General features: G+C 44.3%; 1 protein-coding gene across 1 annotated transcript in view; it reads right to left on the bottom strand.

Annotated features, from left to right (window-relative positions):
• Positions 1–1,492: 1,492 nt before the first annotated feature.
• LOC126416639 (uncharacterized) overlaps positions 1,493–22,032 on the bottom strand; it is a 168,648-nt gene continuing 148,108 nt past the window's right edge. The window contains exons 3-4 of the mRNA XM_050084408.1: positions 16,363–16,553; positions 1,493–4,908 (exon numbers count right to left, since the gene is read on the bottom strand). Of these exons, the coding sequence (XP_049940365.1) occupies positions 2,890–4,908; positions 16,363–16,553 (2,210 nt within the window). The 3' untranslated portion in view covers positions 1,493–2,889. The remainder of the gene's footprint in view (positions 4,909–16,362; positions 16,554–22,032) is intronic.

Genomic DNA, 22,032 nt, shown 5'->3' with positions numbered 1-22,032 from the left:
GAATTTGTCGACCTATAGAAAGCTTTTGACGATGTAAAATGGTGCAGGATGTTGGAATTCCTCAGAAAACTTGTTGTAAACGATAGGGAAAGGCGAGTAATGTGCAATAGCTATCTATAACAACCAAGAAGGAACAATGAGAGCAGAAAACCAAGAACGAAGTTCTCTGATTAAATAGGGTGTACAATATGGATGGAAGCTTTCTGGCATTGAAATTTGCGGTGAAAGGATGTCAGTGATAAGTTTCACTGATGACACTGCTACCGTCAGGGGGAACAATACATGTACTCATATATCACGTTGTGATTCAAACAGCATCTCTAATTAAATTATCTTTAACATATATACACAAACTACCCATTTCTTGAAAGATAATCGACCCACTGACCAATACCTTGTGAGCAAAAGAATTACTCCAATTGTAGTAATAGAATACAATAACATATTCTTCTTCATGATCTCATATTTCCTAAGCACAGTTATTTTCTGGCGTTACAACAAATTAAATTTGGTCAATACAGGTAAAAACTACAATCTTTGAAACTGATCCATGTAGTAATTTCTTTTGTTAAAGCATTGAGAATCTTAATGCAATAAAACACTAAATAACTTCCTTGTTTAAACAATGTGATATTAACTGTCAATTGTAGAGACTTATTGTCATTATTTCCATTAACATAATTAAGCTGGACACTGCCATTTCTTTAGTAAACATCTAAAAGATTGATCTCAACTACGAGTGATTATAAATACTTTTTGTAGTTGTGTTTGCTATACATTGTGTGATTCACATTTTTGGCAATAATGTCAGCACCACAAAACTTTTTTTATTATATGAACTAAGATAACATAAAATGTTGATTCATTATTAAATGAACTTGTAATGTAAGATTAAACTGAGGTTACAGCTACAATAATAGAATCAATGTTATGTGAGCTACACAGAATAATCTTTATATAGTCAATGCACAATGCACTACATCATCCATATTAATGCCACATGATTGAAAATGTGAAATTTAGTATGTACCTGGAATCATCCTATATGTGAGACTTCAATATATACAGAGATAGAGTTCTGTTTGTGTATGTACTTTGTGAGTTACCTATCTGCTACTGTTATATTCCTGTGATTGATAGAAGAAATCATCAATAATCAGTCATTTATGAAAATTATGACACTTGCATTTCAGCTGGTTGCTGTTGTGTCTAAATTTTCACCCATAAATCGATGGTTATTTACAGCTCTAGACTTTGTATTATTACAGTATGTATAAAGACAGAATAAAACTTTGATCATATAAAAGCTATTAAGCAAACTAAAATTTACATTTTGTCATAAAGGAATATGAAAGAGTTGAAAGCAACATTGAAACGTTTTTTGCACAGATGCAAAGATTAGCTGAAGATTTTATCTGTAACCATTAATTTATTGAAAAATTTACAAAAAATATTCACAAAAAAATTTGCAATTCTCAATAATCACACAAAACTTCCTGTATTGCTGTCTTTTGTGTTGTACTCATTGATATATTCGTCTATTGTTTCTTCTGAAGAGGATAACTTTGTTTCAAAAGATATCTGGCATTGTTTGAAGTATCAGGTACTTTAATCAATAAAAATGAAACAACTTGTAAATTTACTATATCAATAAATATTAAAATCACATTCATATTGCAACAAACTATATAAAGAGTTTAAAATAATTTAAATAAATAAAATTCATACTTAACATAACAAGCATAACAACATTTTTAATGGGAGAGGTATGGTTAGATACACTCCAATGATAATGTGCTGTGACATGCAGTGAATGTTCTTTGTGATTTGTTGATATATGGAATGATCACTAGATGAGACAAGACATGTACGAGACACCACATGTACTAATAATGTCTTTTGATGGTGTAACTGTGAATGGGAGTTGAGGTAGCTCCAAAGGGATCCATGACAAGGTATTATTTTAAACTTCCTATCAAAAACAAAACAAGATGAAGAAAATTGTGATATAGCATCGAAAAAGCCACTAAACTGTCAATATTTATGTTATTTCATAATATTCTCTCCTGTAGTTCATATTTGTAATCTGATTCTTGTTTACTAGCAATAATAGTGCTGGTTACTAGTAAGCAGTGAACAAAACTGTAACTGCTGTATTCGTTGTTGTTTTTGAAAATTGTGTGATACTTCACTCAGCAAGCTTGGGATATTGTGAACATTTATGAACTAGTTAGATGCTGATGATAAAATTCAGTTTTTGCCTTGGAGCCAAATAACAAACCAATAAATGCCAACTTCGTAAGTATTTTGTACCATAGGTCTTAAATGACCTGTTTTACTTATAACATCAGTTTTGTTCCCTTGCCTTACACAATCACAGATACGCGAACTACTTGCCCAATAAAAGGTGCGAACATCACAAGTAAAGGGGCGGGTGTAGCTTTTCTCAGTGTGTGTATGTGTGTGTGTGTGTGTGTGTGAGTGAGGTGGCACTTCAGCACTGAAGGAGCAGAGAAATGGGGCTGCAATGACGTGACAGTGTACTCGTTGATTTGCATACAGTAACAGAAAAATGCGGTGGGAATGTAGTTTCGTATTTCTCGCTTAGTTTATTATTTAGTATAAAAAAATAAGGAAAAATGCATCAGAAACACTTCTTGAGTGTTGACGAATTCAGTCTCACATTTGTTTCGCCTTAAAAAGGGGAATAACTCTCTGGTAAAAACACCGTAGGCATTAAGATTTAAGCGAAACAAATAGGTCACAGTCTCAATGAATGTATTTTGATACCAGGCGTGTATTGTCCCGAGACGATACGTATGTATCCAGCATTGAGAGGCGTTAGGAAAGCGTGTTGGCCTGATATATTTTTAATGAAGATACATGCCTTCAAGTACGGCTTTCCACATCGAGAATTTTCGCTAGTGAAGAAGCAATGACAGCACCAGCTCCAGACCCTTGGCCTTGCTGGACTAACAGACCCTGCAGCAGCTCCTCCGCTGTGTCTTCATCTAGTGGAATTAGCTCCCCTAGTTCCTCTAATACCTGCCTCCCCTTGGAAGACTCAACTTCTTTGTCGTCGTTGATTACAGTTGTCGTAGGAGAAATAACAGTCTCTGGCGTCGTCCACTGTCGCTGTTGCATAGTCAGCTGACTGTCAGGACCAATGGACGCTGGTTCAATTTCAGTTGTAACTTCACTTTCTGGTTTGGCACTGTTATACCGCAGGAGCTGTTCATCGTGTCCGTCGGAATCGTCGTAAGTTGTAGCATCCTCTGTCGCAGCAGACACATCATCGGTAGTGACACCAGGGTGTTCTTCAGAAACTTCTAGAAGCTGACGTTTATTTCTATGCGAACTTATTGTTTCTGTCTGGGGTTTCTCTTTCGACGATATGGTCCCAGAACGACGTAACGGAATTTCTATGAGTGATGTTGTTCCTGACTGTGTTGCATATCCAGGTAATGTACCAAACTGCCGTGACATCTCACGATTTTCTCGCAATATGGCCTCAATTTCTTTGACAGTCGCCTCTGCCATCACATTTTCAGGAGCAGCGGCTGCTTTTAATCCAGATGAACGCCATTGGTAACCTGGTAAATTTTGGAGCTGCTTCGACATTTGACGATTTTGTTTCAAGATTGCTTCGATTTCGCGAGTGGTAGCCTCTACTGCGCTGTGCACCCGCCTAAATGTCTTCATGCCTTTCAGTCTCCGCTTCCGGTAGATATCAGCTCTAGATGTTATGCTGGTGACTTTCTTGGGATTTGCTTTACCACTTTGCTGCAGAACTTTGGGCTGTGTTGCGACTCGAGGCACATCGTCTTGGCCCGAATTGGTTGCGGATGGAGGCTTAAGTTCGTCGCTGATATCATCAGCAGTTCGCTTCTTGCGACGAGCTCTCGCTGGCTTAGATGGCCCAGTGTCATCGAAGACATCGTTGACGTATTCTGTGGACGACCGCGGCGTTCTTCTGAGTGTATCATCCTGCCCCGTTCCGATGGTGTTTGACTCGTAAGAAGATGCCACACTGTAGACCTCGTCATCGACTGCACGGCCAGATCTGTCAGTCTCCATGTCCTGCTCCTGCTGGATGTCGTTGGAGTTCTGGATTGGAATTCCGTGGTAGCTGTGCTGGTGCTTATTGGCGGCGCCGTACGTCTTCACTTTGGAGTGGCCCTGGATTATGAGGTACATGGGCCCCCGGAGTGGTTCCGCCGGTTGCTTGTAATGGGAAAACAGAGGGTCAGTGGTCAAGGAGGCCACGGTCGTAGCCACGGGGGTGGCACACGTGGTGACGGTCGTGGTGGGAGTGGCAGGTGGCGTCGTTACGGTGAAGGCGTCGGACTGGGGAGCGACGGCGGTGACCGGCGTCGCCTCGTCGCGCAGCAGGCTCTGCAGCAGCGAGGAGAGATCCACGGCGTCGTGGGCGGCGGGGGGCCGCGTGGGGGCGGCGGCGGTGGGCGGCGCCGCGGCGACCGTGGCCAGCTGCGTCTTGCCCTCCTTCCAGTCGAGCGCCTGCTGCAGCGGCTGCGTCGTCGACGCGTGGTACACGAGGTTGGCGTGCTGCAGCGACACCGACGTCTGGCCCTGCGTCGGCCGCGCCAGCGCCGAGGCCGTCGGGGGCGGCGGGGGCGGCGGCATCAGCATGGTGTACGGCGGCCGCATCGGCGGCGCCGACGGCTTGTGGTAGAAGGGCGACGGGTAGTACGAGGCCGGCAGCGAAGAGTAGTGGTGGTTAGAGCCGAACTTGGACGCGTCTACGATCTTGAGGAACTGGTCAAAGACGTCGCGCCGGGATTCCAGCTGAGCCTGTGACGACTGCGGGGCGGTCGGTGGAGCCGCATCGGCAGTGGTGGCGACGGGCGGCGGCAGCGGCGTGGGCTGGCGAGGTCGCAACACCGGCACCTGCAGCAGGAAGTCATCGATGTGTCAGAGGGGATGACACTGGTGTCCTCAGCAAAACAGAGGAAGAATTACGTGATCTGTTGAACGAACTGAACAGTGTAATAAATACTGATTATCTTTAGAGGATAAACCGCGGAATGACGAAACTAAGAGTTGTAGAAATCTGATTAGCGATAGACTAACATAAAAACTGGTAACAAAGATGTAGGTGAAGTTAAGGAATTCTACTACCTTGGATGCAAAATAACACATGGCGGACGAAGGCAAGGAGGACATAAAAAGCAGACAAGCGCAGGCAAAGAGGGCATTCCATTCCACAAGAATTCTGAATGTGTCAATACGGTTCAAATTGCTCTGAGCACTATGCGACTTAACAGCTGAGGTCATCAGTCCCCTATAACTTAGAACTACTTAAACCTAACTAACCTAAGGACATCACACACATCCATGCCCGAGGCAGGATTCGAACCTGCGACAGTAGCGGTCACGTGGTTCCAGACTGTAGCGCCTAGAACCGCTCGGCCACACCGGCCGGCTGACTATGTCAAGCCTAGGCTTTTATTTAAGGGGGTAGGACGTCAAACGGGCCGACTTGGAGCAGGAGAGTCACGACAGGACATTTTAATTTCTACTGTCTATACTTTTACAAATAAATTCATAAAACTTTGTCACCATGACCAGGAAGGATTGAGGACTCACACTCATCACAGTGGAAGTTCAAAAACGTAGCAAAATACCTTTTTTTACATGTGAAATTTCATCATTTTTTCACTTATTACTGGCTGCACTTGTTGCTATAGGAACACTTTTCTTCCTAAGTAAGAGAGATTCTTCGATGAATTTTTCATTGCACACAAACAGTAGTTACATCTGAATGAAACTTTAGAATTTTCCAAATCTATTAAAAAACTGTGGAAGAAATTGAGATAATTAACTATAAAACTTGAATTTTTTCTAAAGATGATGTTTAAAATGTAACAGTTCATTCATTTTTTCATAAATTAAATAACTTATAGAGTTTCATACACCTGTAACTATGGTTTGTATGCTGTGCAAAAGTCATCGAAGAATCTCTCTTACTTACGAAGAAAAGTGTACCTATAGCAACAAATGCAGTAAGTGAAAAAATGATGAAATCTCACATGTAAAAAAAATGTGTTTTGTTACATTTTTGAGCTTCCACTGCTATGAGTATGAATCCTGAATCCTTCCTGGTCATGCTGTTAAATTTTTAAGAATTTATATGTAAAAGTATAGACAGTGGAAATTAAAATGTCCTGTGGTGTCTCTCCTGCTCCAAGTCGGCCCGTTTGACATCCTACCCCCTTTAACGAAGAAATTTGGAGTACAGCGTTTTATGGTAGTGAATCATGGACAGTGGAAAAACCGGAACAGAAGAGAATCGTACCATTTGAAAGATGAAGGATGCTGAAAATTAGGTGGGCTGATAATCAGTGAGGTGGCTCTTCGATTAATCGGTGAAGACAGGAACGTGCGGAAAGCAACGGTAAAATTGAAATGAGCGTTTGGCGTCATTGAGCGGGAGGCGCCTTACGGGGAAGGTCCGGCCGCCTTGGTGCACGTCTTATTACATTAGACCCCACACTGGCGACCTGCGCGTAGAATGGGGATGAAATGATCAGGAAGACAGCACAACGCCCAGTCCCTGAGCGGAGAATATCCCTGACCCAGCCGGGAATCGAACACGGGCCCGTAAGACGGGAATCCGTCACGCTGACCACTCAGCTATCGGGGTGGATGGAAAGCAACGGTGAGAAGAAGGGAGAGGATGTATCTTAAGACATTAGGGAACAACTTCTATGGTGTAAGAGGGAGCAGCAGAGGGTAAAAACTGTCGGGGAAGACGAAGGCCGGAATACATCCAACACATAACTGAGGCATCAAACCAGTCAGAAGGAAGATGACTCAAAATAGAGTCCCTACCTTGAGGCTTACACCTCGCCGTAGAGTTATTTACGTAACTCATTTGTTTACTTAACCTGATATTTATTCCTTTCATCTGACAAAATTATGGTTATCAGTCCCTGTCTTGCATCTGTCCTGGTATTGCACATATTTTGCATTTTATTTATTACGATAAACGTGTAATAAGTTACACCTAAAAACACACAACGTTCTAAGTCTAAAACATGATTGCTTGACACTTCATACAATGACCAGCTTGTTAGTTTCTTTTTACAGGTGCAGTAAGAGAAAACAGTAGAGTTCACATTCGTTCATGAAAAGTACAACAATAACGACAGGTTACAAGAAGGTAGTTTTAGTGCTGTGACTGATTGTGAAATGATAAGAGAAAGAATTGACATTAGGAGACGGGAGCATTAGTGCCTGACAGAAGGAAACTGTCAGTATACGTTAATTTTTGGGTGAAAGTTTGAAGGTGACAGAAGGGAGTGCTTTAGTTTCTTCTTAAAAGCAACAGGGCACAGCATTGTCCGGATAAGTGAAGGTTAATTTGTTCCAGAGGCGGATAGTGCCACATCGATGAAGTTTGTGAATTTGTTTGTTTTGTGGATGAGCCCAGTAGGATATTAGATAAGTGAGACTACATGTTTCTGTTATGATGAGATGACTAGTATTTAACCTCTGTTGTGAGGTACTGGGGTGCATGGGTACTGAGAAAACGATGAAGAAGTCGTAGCATATGGCAGCCACGTAATTTGTCTGGGCGCAACCAATTTTAACTGAGCCAATGAAGAACTGACATTGTAAAACAGACGAGTGATGCAGGTATAATGCATACATGCATTCATGGTTACTTACAGCCTTCAAATATTTTCTCTATTAAGTGTTGTGTTGCGTTACATCGTAGTAGTGGAGTTTCGATGCAATGTCTAACTTCACAAATTCACGTTTCGCATCTGTGGAAATACACTGAAGGACAAAAAATCGCATCACGAAAAAATAAACACAAATTCGGAGTAGGTATTAAAATCCATGGAGAAGAAATAAAAACTTTGAGGTTCGCCGATGACATTGTAATTCTATCAGAGACAGCAAAGGACCTGGAAGAGCAGCTGAACGGAATGGACAGTGTCTTGAAAGGAGGAACATCAACAAATGCAAAACGAGGATAATGGAATGTAGTCGAATTAAGTCGGGTGATGCTGAGGGAATTAGATTAGGAAATCAGACACTTAAAGTAGTAAAGGAGTTTTGCTATTTGGGGAGTAAAATAACTGATGATGGTCGAAGTAGAGAGGATATAAAATGTAGACTGGTAATGGCAAGGAAAGCGTTTCTTAAGAAGAGAAATTTGTTAACATCAAGTATAGATTTAAGTGTCAGGATGTCGTTTCTGAAATTATTTGTATGGAGTGTAGCCATGTATGGAAGTGAAACATGGACGATAAATAGTCTGGAGAAGAAGAGAATAGAGGCTTTCGAAATGTGGTGCTACAGAAGAATGCTGAAGCTTAGATGGGTAGATCATATAACTAATGAGGAGGTATTGAATAGAATTGGGGAGAAGAGGAGTTTGTGGCACAACTTGACATGAAGAAGGGACCGGTTGGTAGGACATGTTCTGAGGCTTCGAGGGATCGCAAATTTAGCATTGGAGGGCAGCGTGGAGGATAAAATCGTAGAGGGAGACCAAGAGATGAATACACTAAGCAGATTCAGAAGGATGTAGGTTGCAGTAGGTACTGGGAGATGAAGAAGCTTGCACAGGACAGAGTAGCATGGAGAGCTGCATCAAACCAGTCTCGGGACTGAATACCATAACAACAACAATTAAATTTAGAAAACATTTTTGTAGGTAACATATTCAAGTGATTAACATTGCAAGATTACAGTTTGATGTTAGCGGGAGATATCAATTGCAAATGTGATATGCAAGTACATTAATAACCGATGTATCCACCAAAATGTTGAATGCAAGCATGCAAACGTGCTTCATTGTGTTACACAAATGCCGGACATCAGTTTGTGGGATGGCTTTCTATGCCTGTTGCACTAGGGACATCGATACAAGGGCGGTTAATGCTGTTTGTGGAAGACGCTGGAGATGTCGTCCGATGATGTCCCATATGTGGTCGATTGGAGACAGATCTGGTGATCGAGTAAACCAACACTCTGTAGGCCTTGTTGGGTTACAACATCGATATGTAGGCCAACCTTTTGCCGTTCATGAACGGCAGCACAACAGGTCAAATCACCAGATTGATGTATAAGTTTGCAGTCAGATTGCGTGGGATAACCACCAGAGTGCTCCAGGTGTGGGTCCAGTGTGTCTGACATGCAGAGAGGTTGGTTCCAGGCCCTCAGCTTGCCTTCTTCTAACCAACACACGTCACCGAAGCAGAGCCAGCTTTCATCAGAAAATCCTGCCCTCCAGTGAGTTCTCGGTTGACACTACTAAAGTCGCAAATGGAGATGGTTTGGGGTGAGTGGAATTCACGCTACAGGGCATCTGGCTCGGAGCTGTCCTTGAAGTAACCGATTTATAACAGTTCGTTCTGTCACTATAGTGCCAAATGCTGCTCAAACTGCTTCTGCTGATGCAGGTCAATGTGCCTAAGCAATACGCCGAACTCGATGGTCTTCATTCTCTACAGTGCTACGTGGCCGTCCGGAGCTCGGTCTTTTTGCCACTGTACATTCTTGTGACCATGGCTGCCAGCAGTCATCTACAGTGACTACATTCCAATCAAATCTTCCTGCAATATCGAGGAAGGAACGTCCAGCTTCTCGTAGCCCTATTATAAGGCCCCGATCAAATTCAGTGAGGTTTTGATAATGGCGTCTTTGTCGCCTTAAATGCATTCTTGACTAAAACAACTCACCACGTCCAATCTCGAAGGTTATCAACGACCACTGCCGTTGTAGCGTGTATTTAAAGCAAACCTGATTTACATCTTCGCAGTGGCGCTACTGGCGCCTCTCTTATGCAAATGTTGAGAAAGTTGAACAGACGTTATGGTGTCACCGCCAGACACCACACTTGCTAGGTGGTAGCCTTTAAATAGGCCGCGGTCCTTTAGTATACGTCGGATCCGCGTGTCGCCACTATCAGTGATTGCAGACCGAGCGCTGCCACACGGCAGGTCTAGAGAGACTTCCTAGCACTCGCCCCAGTTGTACAGCCGACTTTGCTAGCGATGGTTCACTGCCTACTTACGTTCTCATTTGCCGAGACGATAGTTTAGCATAACCTTCAGCTACGTCATTTGCTACGACCTAGCAAGGCGCCATTATCAATTACTATTGATATTATGAATCATGTACCGTCAAGACCGACGTTCATCATTAATGGATTAAAGTTAAGTATTCCACCAACTAAATTCTATTTTCCTTGTCCTGTTCCAGACCTCACGCCAGCCTGCGTGAGCTAAAACGCGTGCATTTCGGCCTCCTCTAGTAACACGGTGTTGGCTCTCCTACCAACCACAACAGACGTCATCTTTCAGATGTAGAAACGCGCCTACCAACTTTCATTTATGTCACTCAACTTGTTCTTTGTGTTGAGCTTTTTTTCCGTCACTGTATGCATAGAGGCAGGCGAAAATCTTCCTGTTGTGGCGACAGTATTTTCTGCACAGTTGGGAAACTCGGCCAAAGTTACACACAAGTTCTTTGCGGTTTTTTAATAATGTATTGGAATATCGTCGAGTGGGATAGGAGGCCATTGTCTGTGGAGTTCAGAACTTATTAATTTCTGATACTAAAAATACTTGAGACATCTTTGCACTGTAAGTTCCAGGTCTTGCGCCCACCTTACCACTGGAGACAGAACATCATTCCTCTGAACCATTGTACCATTGACGTCTTCAAGTCTATCATTAAATTAAAGCACGTAGAAGTTACTTGTGCAGGTGGACGGACCCGAGGAGATGCCACTGATATTACGTTAATTTGTATTACCCTTAATGATGCATTACACAAAACGTTTGTAGTGTTGTAATACTTTGTAAGGAGATGTTACATGACTTAGGTGTAATTACTTTTCTTTCGTGTAATGCTGCTATCACAGCATTCTCACTTATTATTTACACCTTTTTTCGGTTCTATATTAATCTTACATTGCCGGCCGCGGTGGTCTAGCGGTTCTAGGCGCGCAGTCCAGAACCGCGCGACTGCTACGGTCGCTGTCCTTAGGTTAGTTAGGTTTAAGTAGTTCTAGGTTCTAGGGGACTGATGACCACAGATGTTAAGTCCCATAGTGCTCAGAGCTATTTGAACCAATCTTACATTGTCTCTGAAAGGCTGCTATTTTTCTCGTTCCTCATAATGTTGTACAAGCGATTTGTAATTTTACTGTACAATTTTTTTATATCTAGAGTCAATACTTTATGTAACATGTAATATCAATTTTTTAATCTGAATGAATGAAGAAGTTTTAGTTATATCTTACAAGGAGTCTTTGAGGGCGAGGTCGCAAGCTCAATCTTTAGTAAGGCTCACTTGAAAGTTTCGTGTTAACAGTTATGACAGGAAAAGCATTAGCTGCTAATGACTCACTCTGTGCATCAGGAGGACGATAGAAAATAAGTGTCCGGGAGCCGCAGAGATCATAATTCTGTGGGATGTATGTATTATACGCCATAGAATGAACATAGTCGATATTCATGAAAACATCCTATGTATCGAACCAGTAAGAACACTGTGGAAAAAAAGAAAAATTGCCATTTCTCACAGCGCCACATGCAGCTGCTTCTGTTCCGTGAGCCAAGCAACACATGAAGTGGACCACTGCTCTCTGGAGGCGTTTGGTGTGGTCCGAAGAGTCTCCATTTTGCCTCTTTTGAAATAATGCACGCTGTCAGTGGATCGACGGTACAACGTGGTGTTTTACCTGCAGCGTGTGGAAGGTGTAGTTGAGATCCGGCTGGTTCTGTGATATTTTGGAGCTAAATTTACTGTGAATTTTGAACCAAGATGTCAATGTTCACATTTATGGTAGCAAAGAGTTGCCCTTCCTCTGACGCCTCCGTTATGAGTATGCTGTGGACACTCGCGTCTTACTGTAGTTCAACAGCTTCGTTCACAGGGATGCATGTATACGTTCACTGCTTGAGGAACATTCAAGCACCCTATCGTACTTCAACTTGACGGCTAAATCATCTGATCTTAGCGCCACAGAATATTTGGGACTGTCTGCAACAGTTAGAGAAGCGTAGCACTCAGCGTCCAACAAATTGGTACCTGTACTGGACGTAATCTTCAATGAATGCCTTCAGCTGGAAGTGGCATACCTGAAAGAAACGACCCTTTAAGGCTATGGGCGGTGTTATATGGTATTAGCGTGAAGTCTCCTGGGCGTGAGACACTATTTGTCCGGATGGTTAGGTAGCATTGCCACGCCTGGTAATCAGTATAGAATTATAAGATTGGTTCCCAGCTTCGCAACGTGAGAACCCTGTTCCCTTCTTAGCAATAAATTGTATTTTCGCACCCTCTCTTCTTTAAAGGATAGTACTCCCGCGTGTAAAAGAGCTTCAGACATCTGATTGCTTTATAAATGAGTTAATGTGTTAAATATTTGGCATTTAGCATGTTAAAACTTCATATCTGAAGGCGAAAAATTAAAGTTATGTTGGTTGTATTACTTTCGGATTACTCATGAACAGACTAATGAAAAAGTCAAAAACACAATTGGAAATTTATCAAGTCATAAACTGTGTTCGTTTCTCTTTTTTGCGAGACTGTGAGCAAGAAAAGGTCTATAAAATGTTTGAAATTATGTTTTAAATTTGTTGTACAGGGGATGGTCAAAATAATGTGAACAGTGGTAGTAATTGGATGTTTGAGTTTGATGGTCAACAACGCAGGGGAGACACGTGTCGCGCTTGACTGTGCGTGTTCAGTACGGACTAGGCATTAGTGCATGTTGTTTACGACTAGTGCACGCTTCGTATTTGCTTAAGAGGCCCAGGTTGACGTGCAATGAGAGATCTAACAGAGTCCCAAAGAGGGCAGATTGTGGGGGGCCGATTAGCCGGAGCATCAGTAACCAAGAAAACCAACTTATTGAATGTTTCAACAGTCATGACAGCCTACACGAAACATGGAAAGACATCATCGTGTAAACGTAATAGTGGTGCAAATCAAAACTAAATGACAGAGATCGTCATACGTTAACACGAATTGCGTCAAAACAACACAAAACTACGGCGGCTACAGTGACTGCAGAGCTCAATAGCCATCTTCGAGACCCCGTATCTATCGACACTGTCCGCCGAGAACTCCATAAAGTGAATATTCATGGACGAACTGCTATACCGAAACCATTAGTGACGAAAACCAACGCAAAGAAGCGTAAAACGAGGTGTCAGGAGCATAATAAATCCTGAACTGGAAACACGTCATACGGTCCGAGTCAATGTTTTCGCCATCTCCAACATCGGACCGGGTTTACGTCTGGAGAACGCCAAAAGAAGCCTACAGTCCTGATTGCTTGATTCCAGCGGTTAAGCATGGAGGTGGAAGTGTTATGGGGTGGGGAGCCATATCATGGTTTTCTGCTGGTTCCATCAATACTCTCAAAGACTGTATTACAGCTAACGACTACGTGAACATTTTAGGTCATCAGGTGCACCACATGATTCAAATGTTGTTCACCAACAATGATGCCATATTTCAGGATAATAATGCACACATTTACAAAGCCAGGACAGGAAAATACAACTGAACAGCAGCATCTTTTCTGGGCAGCGCAGTCCCCAGACTTGAACATAATCGAACCCTTGTGGGCGGTATTGGAGCGCAGACTCCTGAGCAAATTTCCGTCTCCCTCATCACTTCAGGAGTTAGAAGAGGGTCTGATCAAAGACTGGCATAACATTCCACTGGAGACTGTACAATCATTATATGCCAGTACTCCAAGAACAATCGCCGCTGCCAAATGGGGGTCCGACACCTTATTAATAAACCATTACAGGTGTCCACATTATTTTGCCTATCCCCTGTAAGTCGCTAAGTGCTATCACTGCGGAATACCGGATGAGTATTGTTTGGATAATATGGGTACCGTTTTAACAAAAGCTAGTTTTCAAGCATGTCAATGTTAAGACGTAATATCTCCTGTGCTATGTGTCGTACAATGGTACAATGTTTCATGCACGTTCAGTGGTATATGTAGATGATATCTTCAAAATAGGTTACGAAGAGAGTTGCTAATAAAGAAATAACAAACTAAAACTTACGGCTAATTCTGTAGTTTTACTGCACTAACAGTGAAAAATGTAATAAGCAACAATTTTTTTTCTTTCAGTTTGTTATGTTTCTTGTGAATGAGAAAAAATTTAAGAAAGATTTGAAACTACACTACTGCCCATTAAAATTGCTACACCAATAAGAAATGCAGATGATAAACGGGTATCCATTGGACAAATATATTACACTAGAACCGATATGTGATTACATTTTCACGTAATTTGGGTGCATAGATCCTGAGAAATCAGTACCCAGAACAACCACCTCTGGCCGTAATAACGGCCTTGATACGCCTGGGCATTGAGTCAAACAGAGCTTGGATGGCGTGTACAGGTACAGTTGCCCATGCAGCTTCAACACGATACCACAGTTCATCAAGAGTAGTGACTGGCGTATTGTGAAGAGCCAGTTTCTCGGCCACCATTGACCAGACGTTTTCAGTTGGTGAGAGATCTGGAGAGTGTGCTGGCCAGGACAGCAGTCGAACATTTTCTGTATCCAGAAAGACCCGCACAGGACCTGCAACATGCGATCGTGCATTATCCTACTGAAATGTAGGGTTTCGCAGGGATCGAATGAAGGCTAGAGCCACGGGTAGTAACACATCTGAAATGTAACGTCCTCTGTTCAAAGTGCCGTCAATGCGAACAAGAGGTGACCGAGACGTGTAACCGATGGCAGCCCATACCATCACGCCGGGTGATACGCCAGTATGGCGATGACGAATACACGCTTCCAATGTGCGTTCACTGCGATGTAGCCAAACACGGATGCGACCATCATGATGCTGTAAACAGAACCTGGATTCATCCGAAAAAAAAAGACGTTTTGCCACTCGTGCACCCAGGTTCGTCGTTGAGTACACCATCGCAGACGCTCCTGTCTGTGATGCAGCGTCAAGGGTAATCGCAGCCATGGTCTCCGAGCTGATAGTCCATGCTGCTGCAAACGTCCAACTGTTCGTGCAGATGGTTGTTGTCTTGCAAACGGCCCTATCTGTTGACTCAGCGATCGAGACGTGGCTGCACGATCCGTAACAGCGATACGGATAAGATGCCTGTCATCTTGACTGCTAGTGATAGGAGGCCGTTGGCATCCTGCACGGTGTTACGTATTACCCTCCTGAACGCACCGATTCCATATTCTGCTAACAGTCATTGGATCTCGACCAACGCGAGCAGCAATGTCGCGATACGATAAACCGCAATCGCGATAGGCTACAATCCGACCTTTATCAAAGTCGGAAACGTGATGGTACGCATTTCTCCTCCTTACACGAGGCATCACAACAACGTTTCAACAGGCAACGCTGGTCAACTGCTGTTTGTGTATGAGAAATCGGTTGGAAACTTTCCTCACTTCAGCACGTTGTAGGTGTCGCCACCGGCACCAACCTTGTGTGAATGCTCTGAGAAGCTAATCGTTTGCATATGACAGCATCGTCTTCCTGTTGGTTAAATTTCACGTCTGTAGCACGTCATCTTCGTGGTGTAGCAATTTTAATGGCCAGTAGTGTAAGGGTAAAGTCTGTTTGACGAAAGAGCTCACATTCCCAAACACTGTGTGAATGTGGATGAATTTGCGCGCCATGAGTAATGCTGCCTCAAGAAGGATACACAGTTCCTAATCTTGATATTTGGCTTACTGTGGTAAGATTAAACCTGTTAATGAGCAGATTATGGCAGTGTTTAAAGTTTTAATTTCGGTTGATAATTATGTGAAATATCGAAAATCAATTCTGTTTTGCTCTTGGAAGCTGTTAGACAGCAATCTTTAACTGGGACTCGCTGACCGTTCCAGCCGTTTAATGATGTGGATGCCAGACTGCAGCTGGAACAGTACCCGCCAAGTTAGCTGAGGGCGCTAACGCACTGCTTCCTGGACTCGGGTAGGCGCGCCTGACCCGTTTCGAATCCGCCCGTCGGTTTAACGACATGGGACGGTGTGTCGGTCAGCCTCGATGTAGTTTTTAGGCGGTTTTCCACATCCCGCTAGGTGAATACCGGGCTGGTCCCCACATCCCGCCTCAGCTACAAGACACGCAGACATTTGTAATACTTCCGCACTATTTCATGGTTTACACTAGACGTAGACAGCTGGGGTACACTGATTCCGTCCTGGGGGTATGGGGTGGCGGCAGGAAGGGCATCCGGCCACCCATTTCAATTGACCTTGCCAATTCAGTTGTAACCACGCCGACCCTGCGACCATTGCAGGACAAAGGCGCAAGTGAAAGAAGAAGACTGTAGCTGGAAGAGTGGCCAGTGGCGTCCGTACCTCTGGCTGCGGCGTGGTGGCGAGCGGCGGGTCCGGCGTCCTGGAGGCGGGCTCCAGCCAGTAGTGCACCCTGTCCAGCACGGGCGGCACGTAGTCGTACGTCGGGTCGTTCTTCAGGGGGTCCCCGCGGCCCAGCGGCGTCCACTCGTCGTAGTCGACGCGCGGCGAGAACACCCCGCGCCCGTAGCTGCCTGCAACGACACACACGCGCGTCAAGCTACTAGCACTCTACCGTTCCTCATTGGTTCAGGAAGGACAACCGACACAAACGGTTATACAGGATGGTGCAAAAAATAAAAATGGCGCGGGTGAGTGGATATGATTGGACTTGAATGCATGCATATAACCACACTCCGGTGACGCGCATACCACGTGTAAGCTCGCCACGTGATCCACATCGGTTCAGAGCGTAGTGCGAGCTGTGTCAGTGTGAGTGAAGCTAAGGTATATGCTAAGGTCTGATCAGGGTAGCTCCAGAAAATAGTCAGTAGTTGCCGAGCAACTTGCAACTTATAGTATGGGGGCTGGGGGTTGGGGGGGGGGGGGGGGTTGTTTGGGGAAGGAGACCAGACAGTGAGGTCATCAGTCTCATTGGATTGGGGAAAGAAGTCGGCCGTGCCCTTTCAAAGGAACCATCCCGGCATTTGCCTGGAGCGATTTAGGGAAAACACGGAAAACCTAAATCGGGATTGAACCGTCGTCCTCCCGATTGCGAGTCCAGTGTCTAACCACTGCGCCACCTCGTTCGGTCGATAGTTGCCAACCGCAAGGTGGAACGAGTATAAAATCTTTGAGTAGGAGGATCTTTGATGGTTGAGAGAGCTGGGCGTGCACAGTAAAAAAACCGGGGAGTCGCAGGTAGGTGCCGGGAGGAAGCAGACGTGTGCAGACAGCTTTAAGGGAGGAGTCAAAGCTTGGTCCCCGGAGGAAGCAGACGTGTGGTGATAGCTTTAAGGTAGGTCGCTGCTCCTGACAAAACTTTAGCACGTAAATGAGAGAAGATACATAAAATCATTTCAAATTGGTTTTTGTTAGATAATGTTCAGAGTTAGGATTTGTATGTTCAAGGTTTGACGCAGTAAGCGTTTTGAGAAAATTTTTTGTAAGAGTGATTCGTGCTACGAAAAGGTTTGAAATGGTAGATTTTGTGTATGACTTAAAATTTTAACTATATATATATATATATATATATATATATATATATATATATATATATATATATATATATATATACACTCCTGGAAATTGAAATAAGAACACCGTGAATTCATTGTCCCAGGAAGGGGAAACTTTATTGACACATTCCTGGGGTCAGATACATCACATGATCACACTGACAGAACCACAGGCACATAGACACAGGCAACAGAGCATGCACAATGTCGGCACTAGTACAGTGTATGTCCACATTTCGCAGCAATGCAGGCTGCTATTCTCCCATGGAGACGATCGTAGAGATGCTGGATGTAGTCCTGTGGAACGGCTTGCCATGCCATTTCCACCTGGCGCCTCAGTTGGACCAGCGTTCGTGCTGGACGTGCAGACCGCGTGAGACGACGCTTCATCCAGTCCCAAACATGCTCAATGGGGGACAGATCCGGAGATCTTGCTGGCCAGAGTAGTTGACTTACACCTTCTAGAGCACGTTGGGTGGCACGGGATACATGCGGACGTGCATTGTCCTGTTGGAACAGCAAGTTCCCTTGCCGGTCTAGGAATGGTAGAACGATGGGTTCGATGACGGTTTGGATGTACCGTGCACTATTCAGTGTCCCCTCGACGATCACCAGTGGTGTACGGCCAGTCTAGGAGATCGCTCCCCACACCATGATGCCGGGTGTTGGTCCTGTGTGCCTCGGTCGTATGCAGTCCTGATTGTGGCGCTCACCTGCACGGCGCCAAACACGCATACGACCATCATTGGCACCAAGGCAGAAGCGACTCTCATCGCTGAAGACGACACGTCTCCATTCGTCCCTCCATTCACGCCTGTCGCGACACCACTGGAGGCGGGCTGCACGATGTTGGGGCGTGAGCGGAAGACGGCCTAACGGTGTGCGGGACCGTAGCCCAGCTTCATGGAGACGGTTGCGAATGGTCCTCGCCGATACCCCAGGAGCAACAGTGTCCCTAATTTGCTGGGAAGTGGCGGTGCGGTCCCCTACGGCACTGCGTAGGATCCTACGGTCTTGGCGTGCATCCGTGCGTCGCTGCGGTCCGGTCCCAGGTCGACGGGCACGTGCACCTTCCGCCGACCACTGGCGACAACATCGATGTACTGAGGAGACCTCACGCCCCACGTGTTGAGCAATTCGGCGGTACGTCCACCCGGCCTCCCGCATGCCCACTATACGCCCTCGCTCAAAGTCCGTCAACTGCACATAGGGTTCACGTCCACGCTGTCGCGGCATGCTACCAGTGTTAAAGACTGCGATGGAGCTCCGTATGCCACGGCAAACTGGCTGACACTGACGGCGGCGGTGCACAAATGCTGCGCAGCTAGCGCCATTCGACGGCCAACACCGCGGTTCCTGGTGTGTCCGCTGTGCCGTGCGTGTGATCATTGCTTGTACAGCCCTCTCGCAGTGTCCGGAGCAAGTATGGTGGGTCTGACACACCGGTGTCAATGTGTTCTTTTTTCCATTTCCAGGAGTGTATATAGACATCAACATTGTGTTTAAATCTAACAGCCTGAATCGTAATCCACATCCTTTGCTTGTAATGAATATGAAAATGAGTAGTAAACTAAAGTTACCCACCAATGAAAGAACCAAGTAAACATCAGGGCCAAAAGTTAATTTTCCAGTACCATCTTAATGCCATTGCAAAAACGGCATTATTCTCTTAAACTTGATTGCTTAGTCAAATACATGTTGCATTTCTGGCAAAATGGAGGAGTGCAAGAAACAGGTTCACAGACGCAGTCATATGCAGGGTTGCTGAATAATGAATTTAGAACAATCTCATCATTGATAATTTCACAGGATAAAAGGATACAGTTTTGGTTAGATACTTTCAATGTGACGAACGTGCTCACAGATGAGCAGTTTTGGAAAGTTACGTGACAACAAAGACAAGGAAACGGTGAGGTCAGTCGTGCTTCGGTAGCTCAGTTGGTAGAGCACTTCCCCGCGAAAGGCAAAGGTCCCGAGTTCGAGTCTCGGTCGGGCACACAGTTTTACTCTGCCAGGAAGTTTCATATCAGCGCACACTCCGCTGCAGAGTGAAAATCTCATTCTGGAAACATCCCCCAGGCTGTGGCTAAGCCATGTCTCCGCTATTTCCTTTCTTTCAGGAGTGTTAGTTCTGCAAGGTTCGCAGGAGAGCTTCTGTAAAGTTTGGAAGGTAGGAGACGAGATACTGGCAGATGTACACCTGTGAGTACCGGGCGTGAGTCGTGCTTCGGTAGCTCAGATGGTAGAGCACTTGCCCGCGAAAGGCAAAGGTCCCGAGTTCGAGTCTCGGTCGGGCACACAGTTTTAATCTGCCAGGAAGTTTCATATCAGCGCACATTCCGCTGCAGAGTGAAAATCTCATTCTGGTGAGGTGAGTTGTTTGCTGAGAAGTTTCAACGTGACTAAGTGCCAGCAAAGAGTAATGTGCAACGATTAGTCTGAAAATGGAGTCAGGCATGTTAGTTTTGAACAAATCAAAAAACATTCCGAAACCTGACCGCCCGCCAAAAAATGCAGCTGCGGTTCAATAGAAAATCAGCTGCAATTTGCATGGAAGTTCCGTGAGAGGAACCAGTCATTTGGATGCACTTTAATAATTTGTCTTATGTCTTGACCACACTTTTATTATTTCGAACAATATCTTACGCGTTTCGCCATTCCTTCATCTACAAAGGCAGTGTTATTTCAAAATATAAAATTGTTCATTAGATACATTGTATCGCGTCAACATAGTCAATAACGAGACAGTTCACACTTGTCTCGTCCTAGACAATGTTGACGTGATACAATGTACAGGGTGACAATTATTGAACTATATGAAAGAAAACGTAAGTTAGTTACAAACTTTACTCAACATGTAAACGTCACTACAGATATTCGGATTTAGGTTATGACAAGTTCGATATGCCTGTCATCATTGACGATGATGTGACACAGACGAATAGCGAAATTCTGCACAATTCGGAAAATCGATGCTGTCGATGACCTCCTGAATAGCTGTTCAGCAATGGTTTTGGCGTTATTGCTGTACACCTCGTCTTAAATATTGCCCCACAAAAATGCCTCGCATGTGTTCAGATCCGGAGTATATGGCGACCAATCGAGGCCCATGCGAGTAGCCTCTGGGTTCCCCAGAGCCAAAATGCTCCTCCAACACATCAAATAGTCTCCCGTTGAGGGTGAAAAGAATTATAGATCGTGAAATGCGGATTCTTAGTCCCCAAAATGCGCCAATTTCGCTTACTGACGCTCCCATCCAAATCCAATTCCTAAGAATCAAAGGCATTGTAGACATGAAATAGGATTTTCCCATGTCTCTGTTGTACACTTCACATATTTTTTTTAAAAAAACATCACAGGAGATAAGGCAAAGGAGGGGACCTGTATTTAATTTCTGTAATAGTGAGTTAGATCACCAAGAAGTGAAATCTAGTAATAATTGAGTGCTCCTTTCACCCATATAAACACAGACTCAGGCTCGTTTATTTTGCGATGATCCCTCGTCCTAATAATCAAAGGCATTTTAGACATGAAACAGGATTTTACCATGTCTGTTGTACGCCACACATATTTGAAAGGTGCCATAGGCAATCATATCTCTATCTTTGAAAGTCTGTGTGTATGTGGGTGAAAGGAGCACTGAATTGTTACAAGATTTCACTTGTTGGTGACCTAACTCACTATTACAGAAATTAAATAAAGTTCCCTTCCTTTTCCTTATCTCCCGTGATGCTTTTTTTTAACTTATACCCCACTAATTGCCGGCCGAAGTGGCCGAGCGGTTCTAGGCGCTACAGTCTGGAACCACGCGACCGCTACGGTCGCAGGTTCGAATCCTGCCTCGGGCATGGATGTGTGTGATGTCCTTAGGTTAGTTAGGTTTAAGTAGTTCTAAGTTCTAGGGGACTGATGACCTCAGCAGTTAAGTCCCATAGTGCTCAGAGCCATTTGAACCCTACTAATTCCCATCATGTCCCGCGGCCAGCCGAGCAGTTTGAGCCTCCTAACGCAAACAGTTCATAAGTTATGACGATTTGATTTTATACAGTTCAATAATTGTCAACCTTTATCTAATGAACTGTTTTATGTGATTGACATAAAACTGCCTCTGAAAATGGCAGAATGTCGAAAAGCGTTAAGTGTCGTTGGAAATAATAAATGCTTGGAGAAGAAATTATTGAAAGTTATTGAAGTATCACCATAAAATGCTTCAGAGGCCTACCAAATCAACCAGACGTCTGTCTCAAGAGACCAGCACATCGCCTCGATCATGCGGACGTATACTCCACCAGAACCTGCACATGATCCTTACCGAATGTCTGTTGTTCATGCATTAAAACCAGGAGATTCTTCTCAGCCCCACCAGTTTGGTGAGTGGCTGTTCACTGAGATAACAACAAATGGCTTGGACATGGATCTGTTTTTTATGTCTGATGAAGCCTGGTTACGTAAACACACAGAATTGCAGGTTCTGGGCAGTGGAGATCCACTTAAC

Source organism: Schistocerca serialis, chromosome 8, assembly GCF_023864345.2.
Source record: "Schistocerca serialis cubense isolate TAMUIC-IGC-003099 chromosome 8, iqSchSeri2.2, whole genome shotgun sequence".
In the NCBI taxonomy this organism is placed as follows: Eukaryota; Metazoa; Arthropoda; class Insecta; order Orthoptera; family Acrididae; genus Schistocerca; species Schistocerca serialis.
Note: the sequence above shows the minus strand (reverse complement) of the source record. Positions and strands in the feature narration are given on the sequence as shown.